Raw genomic sequence first — 13,724 nt, 5'->3', positions numbered from 1 at the left:
CCCATACTATTCCTGCAATTCTTACATCATTGATAATGAAAAATGTATTAAATATACTCAACAACTGCACTTCCATAGTGGTTGGAGTAAAGAATTCCAAAGATTCGCCTCTCTAAGTAAAGGAGGTTCTCATTTTGGTCCTAAATTCATCATTTTTAAAAAAAATTGTATTCCATGGTTCTGGATTCCCCAATCAAGGAATGCCTCTTGTCTGTATCTGCCTGTCTCTTCCTTAAAATATTTTATAGGTTTCAATGAGATCACCTTTTGTTCTTTGAAACCCTAGTGAATAATGGACCATTCTACCTATTTCTCTTTATAGAAGATTTCTGCGATTTTAGACAAACCTTCATTGCATTCCTTCTATGGCAATAATATCTTACCTGAGATGAGATGAAAACTGCACACAGTACTGTACGTGCAATCTAACCAAGCTCCTATTGAATTGAAGCAATACTTCATTCCTCCTGTACTAAAGGGAGTCAGGGGGCTGAGTTGAGTATGGTTGCCATTACAAAAGAGAAAGTGCTAGAAAAGCTGAAAGGTCTTAAAATTGATAAATCTCCTGGTCCCAATGGGCTACATCCTAGAGTTCTGACGGAGGTGGCTGAGGAAATAGCAGAGGCGTTGGTTGAGATCTTTCAAAAGTCACTGGAGTCAGGGAAAGTCCTGGATGATTGGAAGATCGCTGTTGTAACCCCCTTGTTCAAGAAAGGATCAAGATAAAAGGTGGAAAATTATAGGCCAATTAGCCTAACCTCAGTTGTTGGTAAAATTCTAGAATCCATCATTAAGGATGAAGCTTCTAAATTCTTGAAAGAGCAGGGTCGGATTAGAACAAGTCAACATGGATTTAGTAAGGGGAGGTTGTGCCTGACAAACCTGTTGGAGTTCTTTGAAGAGGTGACAAGTAGGTTAGACCGGGGAAATCTAGTGGATGTGGTCTACCTAGACTTCCAAAAGGCCTTTGATAAGGTGCCACACGGGAGGCTGCTGAGCAAGGTGAGGGCCCATGGTGTTCGAGGTGAGCTACTGGTATGGATTGAGGATTGGCTGTCCGACAGAAGGCAGAGAGTTGGGATAAGAGGTTCTTTTTCGGAATGGCAGCCGGTGACAAGTGATGTCCCGCAGGGTTCAGTGTTGGGGCTGCAGCTGTTCACATTATATATTAATGATCTGGATGAAGGGACTGGGGGCATTCTAGCGAAGTTTGCCGATGATACAAAGTTAGGTGGACAGGCAGGTTGTACTGAGGAAGTGGGGAGGCTGCAGAAGGATCTAGACAGTTTGGAAGAGTGGTCCAGGAAATGGCTGATGGAATTCAATGTGAGCAAATGCGAGGTCTTGCACTTTGGGAGGGATCTGGGAGTGCTAGTTGAGGATTCTCTAAAAGTAAACATGCAGGTTGAGTCCGTGATTAAGAAAGCGAATGCAATGTTGTCAATTATCTCAAGATGGTTGGAATATAAAAGCACCGTTGTGCTTCTGGGACTTTATAAAGCTCTGGTTAGGCCCCATTTGGAGTACTGTGTCCAGTTTTGGCCCCCACACCTCAGGAAGGACATACTGGCACTGGAGCGTGTCCAGCGGAGATTCACACGGATGATCCCTGGAATGGTAGGTCTAACATATGAGGAATGGCTGAGGATCCTGGGATTGTATTCATTGGAGTTTAGAAGATTAAGGGGAGATCTAATAGAAACTTACAAGATAATACATGGCTTGGAGAGGGTGGACGCTAGGAAATTGTTTCGGTAGGGCGAGGAGCCTAGGACTTGTGGACACAGTCTTAGAATTAGAGGGAGTAAATTCAGAACAGAAATGCGGAGACATTTCAGCCAGAGAATGGTGGGCCTGTGGAATTCATTGCCGCAGAATGCAGTGGAGGCTGGGACGCTAAATGTCTTCAAGGCAGAAATTGATAAATTCTTGATGTCACAAGGAATTAAGGGCTACGGGGAGAATTCGGGTAAGTGGAGTTGAAATGCCCATCAGCCATAATTGAATGGCGGAGTGGACTCGATGGGCCGAATGGCCTTACTTCCACTCCTATGTGTTATGGTCTTAAATCATTTTACAGTAATGGCTAACATTCCATTAGTCTTCCTAATGTGCCGTTGCAAAGAAGGAAGAGAAAGTAATGGTGATGGAACTTTTTAAATGTAGTGTTCTGGTCTGGAATGCAATGTCTGCTAGTGTGGCGGAAGTGGGTTCAATTAAAACATTCAAGAGGGAATTGTGTTATTATCTGAAAAGGAAACGTACATAGTTATATGGAGAAGTGGCATTAGGTGAACTGCCTCTTTAGAAAGCCAGCAGACAAATGCGCCCCATGTTCTGCGAGCTCTGATTCTACCTGTTGAGAGACTTAAAATAATGGAGATATCACAAATTATGCAGGTGCAATAATTGCAACAGAAGAACTAGGAGCAACAGTAGGCAATTAAGTCCTTCCGGCTTTTTTTGATAAGATATAATTGATTTGATTGTGTGCTCTACTTTCCTAACTCCGTCCATATCCTTTAACTATCTTAACTGTCTTAAGTAAGCCTTCAGAATTCTAAAAAGTAACCCCTCTCTGAAAAAAATCTCCTAATCAGTTGAAATGGGAAGTACCTTTTTTTTCAACGGCGTCTTATAGTTTTCGATTCCCTCACAAGGGGAAATATCTTCCCAGGATACACACTGTCAAGTTCACGCAGGATCATAGATCAATCACATTGCACTCATCTAAACCCCAATGGATACACGTCCGACTTTTCCTCGTGAACTTATTGTATTATTAATCTTATTTCTATGGGAAGTTTATTTGGATTAAAACTGTGATTTTGGTATAAATGGAAGTAGAAACGCCTTGATGTTGAAGGGTTTAGGACAACCCCAAGCTCCCATTACTGTCCAGCTCCACTGCTGTAGCCCTTGGCATGACATCCGCAGTGCCGCACTTCCGGGTCACGTGCCCCATGGTGTAACATGAACGAGCTGATTGGTCACTCGGAAGTCGTCACCCTGGCGGTGACCTCTGTGCGTCATCACCACGGTCTGGATGACGAATGTGAGCGGCCATGCTGGTCTCGGGGAAGTGGGTGAGTGAGCTTCAGGGTGGGAGAGCTGGGTCTACGGGCTGGACTCGCGATCCTGAGGAGGGAGGGGGAAGCGAGAGCGCGGCCTCTGGCCCCATAACTAGGGATGCCTGTCCCTGCTCTCTCACTGTCTCCCATCCTGACTCCATCCTCTCACCACATTGCTTCTTCAGTGTGTGTGTGTGTGTGTGTGTGTCGTTCTCTCTCACACACACTCAGTTTGTCGCCCCACCCCCCACTCTCTCACGGGCTCTGGCCCCTCGCGCATGCGCTCTCTCTCACACATCCTTAACCCACCCCACCACATGCACATACACTTCCCCCATCCTCAGACCAGCCTCCATACCTGCAATTACTGTACACATCTTGTTGGAACTGAATAAGAATCTAGTAAGGTGACTGTCCTGGCCCATAAGACAGATGTGATCGTGTTGCAAACGTTTTGTGCGTATCCTGCCTGGACTTTGGAAGAGTAACAAATACTGGGATAATTCCTTTCGAAAGAAAGATGTGTTGGGAAGTTGAAAGATAGGATGGTCGTGTTTTCCGGATTAAAGTTCTGGAAGTTTGGGGTTTATGGGATTTGAGAGGTTAATCATGATAGACTGGTTAGCAAGGTTAGATTTCATGGACAAAGTTTTTTTAAAAAAAAATCACACAATGCCAGGTTATAGACCACTAGGTTTATGTGGAAGCACTAGTTTTCGGAGCTCTGCTCCTTCATCAGGTAATTGTGGAGAGTAAGACCATAAGACAGAATTTATAGCAAAAGATTACAGTGTCATGCAACTGAAATGATATTTTGAACAAACCTGAATTGTTATTAAGTCGACTTTTCGAATGGGTTGCAGATTTTAGTTCATTAATATGTCAATTCCAGAACTACTTTTAAGTCACCTCGAAATAACTTAAGATTTTATAACAAAAGGTGATATCTCAGCTTAGGCAATGTATTAAAGGTGTGAGGTTAGGGTTTGTCTGTATTCCAATCTTGAGTCAGACTGGTTCTATTTCTAAAGTGGAATTTACAAAATATTATATGTGTTGACTGCCTGCAGATTTAGTCCTATTTCAGCAAAATAGAATGTATCTGTAAATGTAATTCTCACTGAATTCAGGGACAACTAGATATTTGAATGCAGAACTGGCTCGAAGGTAGAAGACAGAGGGTGGTGGTGGACGGTTGCTTTTCAAACATGGAGGCCTGAGACTAGGGGAGTGCCACAAGGTGTGGTACTGCGTCCACTCCTTTTTGTAATTTATATAAATGATTTGGATGTGAACATAGGAGGTACAGTTAGTAAGTTTGCAGATGGTACCAAAATTGGAGGTGTAGTTGACAGCAAAGAAGGATACTGGAAAAACACAGCAGGCCAGACAGCATCCAAGGAGCAGGAGAATCGACGTTTCGGGCAAAAGCCCTTCTTCAGGAATGAGCTGATTCCTGAAGAAGGGTTTATGCCTGAAATGTCGATTCTCCTGCTCCTCTTATGCTGACTGGCCTGCTGTGTTTATCCAGCACCACATTTTTCAACTCTAGTCTCCAGCATCTACAGTCCTCGCTTTCTCCTAGCAAAGGAGGTTACCTCACAGTACAGGGAGATCTTGACCAGATAGGCCAAACGGCTGAGGAGTGGCAAATGGAGTTTAATTTAGATAAATGTGCGGTGCTGAATTTTGGAAAAGCAAATCAGAGCAGGTCTTATACATCTTAACGATAAGGTCCTGGGGATTGTTGCTGAACAAAGAGACCTTGGAGTGCAGGTTCATAGTTTCTTGCAAGTAGAGTTGTAGATAGATAGAATAGTGAAGGTGGTATTTAATATGCTGTCCTTTATTGGTTAGACCACTGAGTATAGGTATTGGGAGGTTATGTTGTAGAAAAGGTTTACGAGGATGTTGCCAGGATTGGAGGATTCGAGCTATAGGGAGAGGCTGAATAGGCTGGTGTTATTTTCCCTGGAGCATCAGAGGCTGAGGGGTGACCTAATTGAGGTTTATAAAATCACGAGGGGCATGTATAGAACCAATAGAGAAAGTTTTTCCATGGGGTAGGGGAGTCCAGAAATAGAGGGCATAGGTTTAGGGTGAGAGGGGAAAGATATAAAAAGCACTAAGGGGGGGCAACTTTTTCATGCAGATGGTGGTGCATGTATGGAATGAGCTGCCAGAGGAAGTGGTGGAGCTGGTACAATTACAACTACTAAAGGGCATCTGGATGGGTATAAGAACGGGAAGGGTTTGGAGGTATATGGGCCATGTGCTGTCAAATGGGATTAGGTTAGGTTAGGATATCTGGTCAGCATGGATGAGTTGGACCGCAGGGTCTGTTGCCATGCTGTACATCTGAGAGGCAAACTCTTTCCATACGAGTGCTGGACCTCTGCATTCATCCCTCCCATCGACTAACCAGGGCATACCCTCTACCTGTGTTCACCTACCCTGACCTCACCACCCCCTCCACTCCCAAACTACCCCCCCGCCTCCCATCCCCCATCCCCCATCTCCCATCTGCAGCTCCCCTTACTCCCACCCCCAGTCCTGAAGAAAGGTTGTATCCAAAATGTTGACTTCTCGACTTCCTAATGCTGTCTGGTTTGCTGTGTTCTTCCAGCCTCCTGCTTGTCTACCTTGGAGAGTGGGAGAGGCTGAAATCCTTACATTTGAAATAAATATGTAGTTGAGGTGTCTCAGCCATTAAGACTAAGAGCAAGAGCTGGAAAGTGGGATTTAGCTCTATGGCTATTTCTGGGCTACTGCAGACACAATGGGATGAGTAGCCTCTTCCTGTGCTGTAAATTTCTATGATTCAACCATTCCCCTCACCTATCCCTCCCTCAACTGTTTTTCACACCCCTCCACATTCCCCTCTCAGACCCACTGCTTCCTGACAACAGTCTTTCCCTGATGCTGCGGGCATGTTTTCAAAGTAAATGTTACATAATTTGCTTAAATAGAGTTTCAAACTACAAATGTAATTTGCACACAATTTCCTCAAATGTTTGTCCTAAATTATGCAGTCAAGGTTAGAACTTGATGCAAATGAAACATGTTCCTAAATGTTTAAGATCTGGATTGGCAACTCGGCCTATCGAGGTTTATGGAGAAAAGGCAGAAAAGTGGAGCTGAAGATTATCATAACAGCTATGATCTCATTGAATGTTAGAGCAGAATCAATGAGCTGAATGGCTTCTGTCTCTAATGGTCTTAAATGAGGATCTTATGCTTCTCAGAGTCTGCTCTGCCATTCATAGCTAAATTCCATGTTGTTTCTACTGTCATGCGTTATCTTCAAATTTCATGATTCCCTTGCTGCTAGAAAAAAACCTTATTTATTTCACCCTTGAGTGTATATAATAAAACATATATTCAGATGGAGTTTGACAACCTTCTGAAAATTCCAAAGGTTGCAAATTTCTCATCTCAGTCATAACTAACCAACCCCTTAGCCTGAGACTTTGATTCCGAGTTCTAGACTAGCAAACCAGGAAAATAGCTTCCAGACATCCATCCTTTCAAGTAATTGAAGAATTTTGTGTGTTTCAATGATATATCACCTTTTCTTCTCAATACTGGAGATTATTGGCCTATTTATACTCAAGCTTTCGCCATGCCAAGAATCAGTCTAGCAAAAGATTGTCATGAGACCGAAACATGACTCCAATTGTGGTTTCGCTAAAGCTCTATCCCTGCTTTTGCATTCGGATCCTTTTTGGATATCAGTCAACACGGTTTCTTGTCGAGTAAAATTCTGCAAATTCTGAAAATCTGACACTTGATATCCTAATCCCTGACCCTTGGAAGAAAAATTGTATTGAATAGCAAATGCTGGAAATACTCAGCAACTTTGGCAGCATCTATGGAGAGAGTGAGGACTGCAGATGCTGGAGATCAGAGTCGAAAAGAGTGGTACTGGAAAAGCAAAGCAGGTCAGGCAGCATCCGAGGCGCAGGAGAGTCACCGTTTTGGGCATAAGCCTTTCATCAGGAGTGTTGAATGATGAAGGGTTTGTGCCCGAAACATAGACTCTCCTGCTCTTCGGATGCTGCCTGATCTGCTTTGCTGTTTTAGCACTGCTGGAGAGAAAAATTGTTAATTTCAAGTTGATGGCTTTTCATTAAATTTTTCATTGAACTGAACGATTAAGCTGTTTTTCATTCCACAGGTCCTACTTCACCTGCTGAGTATTTCCAATATTTTGTTTTAATACTATTTTCCTCCAGGGCCATGAGATTAAGAAACCAATAATGTCAGGGGAAAAGGAGTGCCAAATAAAGGGGAGACTGTGTGATACCAGCAGTGCTAAGGGAATAGGAAAGGCCAGTGTCAGGTGATGGGGGCATAACAGCAGAAGGGAAAAGAAGAAAATACCAACAGGATCAAGCGGAAAGAATTGGTAATTCCAATTGCGTCGTCAGCAATCACTTGCTAATGAATATGACTATCCACCTAGGACAATTCCATGTCATTGGTCATGGTTTCTGAGAATCCTTTGTAATTGATGAGCTCAGTTCTAGAGCCAGCCACATCTCTGATCAGTCATTCGGTAGTGGTCTCCGGGAGGTGGAAGTGGTCTTTTAAGTTGACATCCTTAACATTGTTTTCTTGAGTTCCTTTTCCATACTCCCTCATGCCAATGTTCTTGAAGAATTAGTTCCATTGACAGAAGAGTTATTTCCAAGTTGGTTTCTTTGGCACTCAGAACTCCGCTTCTCCTAAGCACCTAGGTGACCCAGTGGAATTGGTTTTGGATGATCATAGCATTGATGCTGTTAGCTGCGTCAAGGGCGCTGATATTACTATGCCTGTCCAGTCATGTCAAGGGTAAGGGGAATTAAGACACTTGTGGTTTAGGGGGAGTGATCTGGGAATTTCAATAGTATTGGGGGATGGGGATGGAACATCATGTTGAGTGAGAGGGCTGAAGAATGCTGTCAACATGACAGGACCAGAGAGCATCCAAATGCCATAGAGGCGCACACAGTGCCACTGGCCAATGTTTTTCCTTTAGTAAATATAAGAAACAATAACTGGTCATTCATTTTTGCTGTGTGCAGCATCTTGCAGATGACAATCTGAGTATATGTTTGCATGAAATCTTAATGGGACCCCATCCAGAATAATGCAGTAGGTTTGGGTATCACATTTCAGGAAGAGGTCTTGATTTTGGAGCTGGTGCAGTGCAATTTGCCAAAATGATCTCAATGGTTATCAAGCAAAGTTAGGTAAACAGATTAAGGTACTGTAAACACCAAACAATATCTTAATTTAAATTCAAATGGTGCAGGTACATTCAGTCAAATGGTAAAGTGTTTACTTTGGATGCGAGAGGTAGTAAGCTCACTGCCCGCATTTTCCACTGTTTTGAAACACTCAAAAAATTTTACACAGCTTAATGGGATGGATGCGCGTGGATGTTACCCTGTCAGAGGTGTCAAAAAGGCAACACAGACTCAAATGAGGGAAAGGCAATTTAGTACTGTCCTGAGGAGGAATTTCTTTGCTCTCAGAATCCTTAGTCTGGAACTCTATACTGCAGAGGGCTGTGGGAGCTTTGTAATTGAGTACATTCAAGGGAGAGATTGATTGATTTCTAGATGTTAAAGATGTAATGAATAGTGTGTGAAAATGTGTGTTATGGGAGAGGGTAAGCCATGATTTAGTTGAGTAACTGAGCAGACTTGGTGGGCCAGATGGTGTACTCTTGCTTCCTGTGTTCCCATGAATGATGGAGATGTTTTTAATCAACCTGTTCAGACATGTTGGAAAACATCACTGCTGCAGGTCTTGAATCCAGGTCTTCTACCTTAAAGATAGGGACACTACTTCTGTGCCACAAGAACCCAACCATGACAGATAGAACATTCATCATCTGAATGGGCAACTCCTGTTCCTACTTTAAACACTCATGTCACATTTTAATACAATGAATAATTATTGTAAGTACATGTATTCATTTAACATCAACATCACAATTTCTGTCTTTGCTTTAGGTGGTGTGAGATGTAAAGCACTTAATGTCACTCAGCAACAAAAATGGCAGCTAGGTTGATACAAAGATGTGCACGGCACTTAAGTGCTTCATTCCTCACTGTGTCGACTCCTGCCATTCTACTAACTGCCTGCAGATGGACCCCAGCAGAACTGTACCAGTCATCGACATCACTGGCTGGCATCCACTCATCTGTTCACCATCACGTACCCGACTTGACACCTGCCACTGAACATGCTTGCCAGCCAGAGCACATAAAAGTGGATGAGCTGATTGAGTCAGCCTTGAACACAGAGGAGCTCCTGCAGATTTCCTCAGAACACCCAGTTACTGGGAATCAAGCAGCTGCACTGCTCATCCGCCTGTGCCGCCACATAGTGGAGCAGAAGTTGGACACTCAGGACGTTCTTAGAGACAGTCGCTTCCAGCATTTGTTGAATGCTGTTGATGGCCAGGTTAGTGACTTTTTATCATATAAAATGCACCTGCCTTGAGCTCGGAGTCATTAATAACAGCACAATAGATCCATAGTTGGAGTTACGTATAGGCCTCTAAACAGTAATCAGGAGCTGGGATACAAGATACACCAGGACATTGGAAAGGCAAAGTTACAGTGATTGTGGGGGAATTCAGTATGCAGGTGGACTGGGAGAATCAGGTTTGTATGGTTTGGAAGAAAAGGAATTTGTGGAATGTCTACAAGATGGCTTTTTGGAGCAGCTTGTGATGGAGCCCACTAGGGAACTAGGCAATACTGGATTTAGTGTTTGCAATGAGACAGACTTGACAAGAGAGCTTAAGGTGAAGGAACCCTTAGGAAGCAGTGATCATAACCTGATCGAATTTACTCTGCAATTTGAGAGAGAGAAGATAGAATCAGAGGTAATGGTATTTCAGCTGAATAAAACAACTGTAGAGACATGAGGGAGGAGCTGGGTAGAATTCACTGGGAGAGGAGCTTAGCAGGAAAGATAACGGAATAGCAAAAGCAGGAGTTTCTGGGAGTAATTCAGGAGCCACAGCAGAGATTCATCCTGAGGCAAACGAAGCATGGTAAAGGGAGGATGAAGGAAAATTGTATGAGCTTTTATAGATATATAAAGAGCAAAAGAGAGGCAGAAATAGACATTGGGCTGCTGGAAAATGACGTAGGTGCGATCCTAGTGGGGAACAAAGAAATGATTGAGGAACTGAATGAATAATTAGTGTCAGTCTTCATAGTAGAAAACATGAGGATATCCCAAAAATTCAAGAGAGTGAGGGAGTACAGCTGAGTATGGTGGCCATCACCAAGGAGAAGGTGCTAGAAAAATTGAATGGCTTGAGGTGGATAAATCACCTGGACCAGATGGGCGACACCCCAGAGTTCTAAGGGAGATGGCTGAAGAGATAATGGAGGCATTAGTAGTAATCTTTCAGGAATCACTAAAATTAGGGACAGTCCCAAAGGACTGGAAAATTGCTAACATGACACCCTGTTTAAAAAAGGAGTAAGGCAAAAGGAGGAAAATTACAGACTAATTAGCCCAAACCCGGTCATGGGTAAGATCCTGGAATCTATTATGAAGATTGAGATTTCTGAATACTTGGAAGTGTATGGTAAAATTGAGCATAGTCAGCATGGTACCATCAAGGGTTTCTTCCTAGAGATGTGCAAGACAGAAACAGACCCTTCAGTCTAATTCGTCCGTGCTGACCAGATATCCTAACCTAATCTAGTCCAACTTGCCAGCAGTTAGCCCATATCCTTCTAAACCCTTACCCTTCTCGATGCCTTTTAAATATGAATAGGATGTTGTAATTGTACCAGCCTCCACCACTTCCTCTGGCAGCTTATTCCATATATGCACCACCCTCTGCATGAAAACGTTGCCCCTTAGACCCCTTTAAAATATTTCTGGCCTCACTCTAGACCTATGCCCACTAGTTCTGGGCTCACTCACCCCAGGGAAAATACATTGTCTATTTACTTTCTCCGTGCCCCTCATGATTTTCTAAACCTCCATAAGGTCATCCATCAGCCTCCGACACTCCAGGCAAAACAGTGCCAGCCTGTTCAGCCTCTCTCAATAGCTCAAATCCTTTAACCCTGGCAACATCCTTGTAAGTCTTTTCTGAAGCCTTTCAATTTTCACAACACCCTTCTGATAGACAGGACATGACAATTGCACATAATATTCCAAAAGTGGCCTAGCCAATGTCCCGTACAGCTGCAACTGACCTCTCAACCTCTTTACTCAAAGCTCTGATCAATAAAGAAAAGCATACCAAAGGTCACCTTCACTATTCTATCTATCTGCAACTCTACTTTCAAGGAACTATGAACCTGCACTTCAAGGTCTCTTTGTTCAGCAACACTTGCTATTAAGTGTATGAATCCTGCTCTGATTTGCCCTTCCAAAATGCAGAATCTTGGATTTATCTAAATTAAACTCCATCTGCCACTCAGCTCAATGGCCCATCTGATCAAGATTTATACACAAGATATATAGAAAATACAAGATTTTTTGAGCCAAAAACAAGGAGTTTACTTTTACATGGGATTTACCTATACATGAATATATATGGTATACTTTTGTTGCCTTTATACTCTTCTACGGATTCACTCGATCTCTGCTGTCTGTACCTGACATTTGCTTCCTTCTTTTTCTTAACCAAAACATCAATTTAAGGTCACGCCTGACAAATCTGTTAGAATTCTTTGAGGAAGTAACGAGCAGATTAAACCAAGGAGAACCAGTGGAAGGGCTTTTGCCCGAAACGTCAATTTTCCTGCTCCTCGGTTGCTGCCTGAACTATTGTGCTTTTCCAGCACCACTCTCGTCTAGAATCTGGTTTCCAGCATTTGCAGCCCTTGTTTTTACCACCGATGTTATCTACCTGCAAGGACTGATTAGGGATAGTCAACATGGCTTTGTGCATGGAAAATCATGTCTCACGAATTTGACTTGAGTTTTCTGACGTAGTAACAAAGGGGATTGATAAGGGCAGAGCTGTAGGTGTGATCTATATGGACTTCAGTAAGGAGTTCGACAAGGTTCCCCATGGGAGACTGATTAACAAGGATGGATCTCATGAAATACAGGGAGAACTAGCCATTTGGATACAGAACTGGCTCAAAAGGTAGAAGACAGAGGGTGGTGGTGGAGGGTTGTTTTTTCAGACTGGAGGCCTGTGACCAGTGGAGTGCCACAAGGATCGGTGCTGGGTCCTCTACTTTTTGTTATTTACATAAATGATTTGGATGGGACCATAAGAGGTACAGTTAATAAGTTTGCAGATGACACCAAATTTGGAGGTGTAGTGGACAGCGAAGAGGGTTACCTCAGACTACAACAGGGTCTGGACCAGATGGTCCAATGGGCTGAGAATTGGCAGTTGGAGTTTAATTTAGATAAATGGGAGGTGCTGCATTTTGGGGAAGCAAATCTTAGCAGGACTTATACACTTAAGGGTAAGGTCCTAGGATGTGTTGCTGAACAAAGAGACCTTGGAGTGCAGGTTCATAGCTCCTTGAAAGTGGAGTTGTAGGTAGATAGGATAGTGAAGAAGGCATTCCTTTATTGGTCAGAGTATTGAGTACAGGAGTTGGGAGGTCATGTTGCAGCTGTACAGGACATTGGTTATGCCACTGTTGGAATATTGCGTGCAATTCTGGTCTCCTTCCTATTGGAAAGATGTTGTTAAACTTGAAAGGGTTCAAAAAAGATTTACAAGGATGTTGCCAGGGTTGGAGGATTTGAGCTATACGGTGAGGCTGAACAGGCTGGGGCTGTTTTCCCTGGACCATCAGAGGCTGAGGGATGACCTTATAGAGGTTTACAAAATTATGAGGGGCATGGATAGGATAAATAGACAAAGTCTTTTCTCTGGGGTCGGGGAGTCCGGAACTAGTGGGCATAGGTTTAGGGTGAGAGGGATAGATATAAAAGAGATCAAAGGGATAACTGTTTCATGCAGAGGGTGGTACGTGTATGGAATGAGCTGCCAGAGGATGTGGTGGAGGCTGGTACAATTGCAATATTTAAGAGGCATTTGGATGGATATATGAATAGAAAGGGTTTGGAAGGATATAGGCCAGGTGCTGGCAGGTGGGACGAGATTGGGTTGGGATACCTGGTCGGCATGGACAGGTTGGACCGAAGGGTCTGTTTCCATGCTGTACATTTCTATGACTCTATGACAAGGTGCCACACAGGAGGCTACTGGGGCCCATGGTGTCAGAGGCAAGGTGCTAGCATTGATAAATGTCTGGCTGTCTGGCAGAAAGCAGAGACTGGAGATAAAAGGGGCCTTCTGAAGGTGGCAGCCTTTGACAAGTGTGTTCTGCAAGATTCAGTGTTGGAACCACAAATTTTCACTTTATACATTAACAATTTAGATGAAGGAACTGAGGGCATTCTGGCTGCGTTTACAGACGATACAAAGATAGGTAGAGGGACAGATAGCATTGGGGAAGTGGGGAGGCTGCAGAAGGATTTGGACAGGTTAGGAGAGTGGGCAGAGAATTGGCAGATGGAGTACAATGTGGGAAAGTGTGAGGTCAGGCACTTTAGTAGGAAGAATAGAGGCATGGACTATTTTCTAAATGGGCAGAAAATTCAGAAATCTGAAGTGCAAAGAGACATGGGAGTTCTAGTCCAGGACCC

The 13,724-nt window shown here is 43.4% G+C and overlaps 1 protein-coding gene across 1 annotated transcript in view; it reads left to right on the top strand.

Moving 5' to 3' along the window:
- Window positions 1–2,982: 2,982 nt before the first annotated feature.
- The window catches only part of tbrg4 (transforming growth factor beta regulator 4), a 44,066-nt gene continuing 33,324 nt past the window's right edge, over window positions 2,983–13,724 (top strand). Inside the window, exons 1-2 of the mRNA XM_072570077.1 lie at window positions 2,983–3,086; window positions 9,077–9,530. Coding sequence (XP_072426178.1) covers window positions 9,120–9,530 — 411 coding nt within the window. The 5' untranslated portion in view covers window positions 2,983–3,086; window positions 9,077–9,119. The remainder of the gene's footprint in view (window positions 3,087–9,076; window positions 9,531–13,724) is intronic.

This window comes from Chiloscyllium punctatum, chromosome 5, assembly GCF_047496795.1.
Source record: "Chiloscyllium punctatum isolate Juve2018m chromosome 5, sChiPun1.3, whole genome shotgun sequence".
Taxonomy (NCBI): Eukaryota; Metazoa; Chordata; class Chondrichthyes; order Orectolobiformes; family Hemiscylliidae; genus Chiloscyllium; species Chiloscyllium punctatum.
Note: the sequence above shows the minus strand (reverse complement) of the source record. Positions and strands in the feature narration are given on the sequence as shown.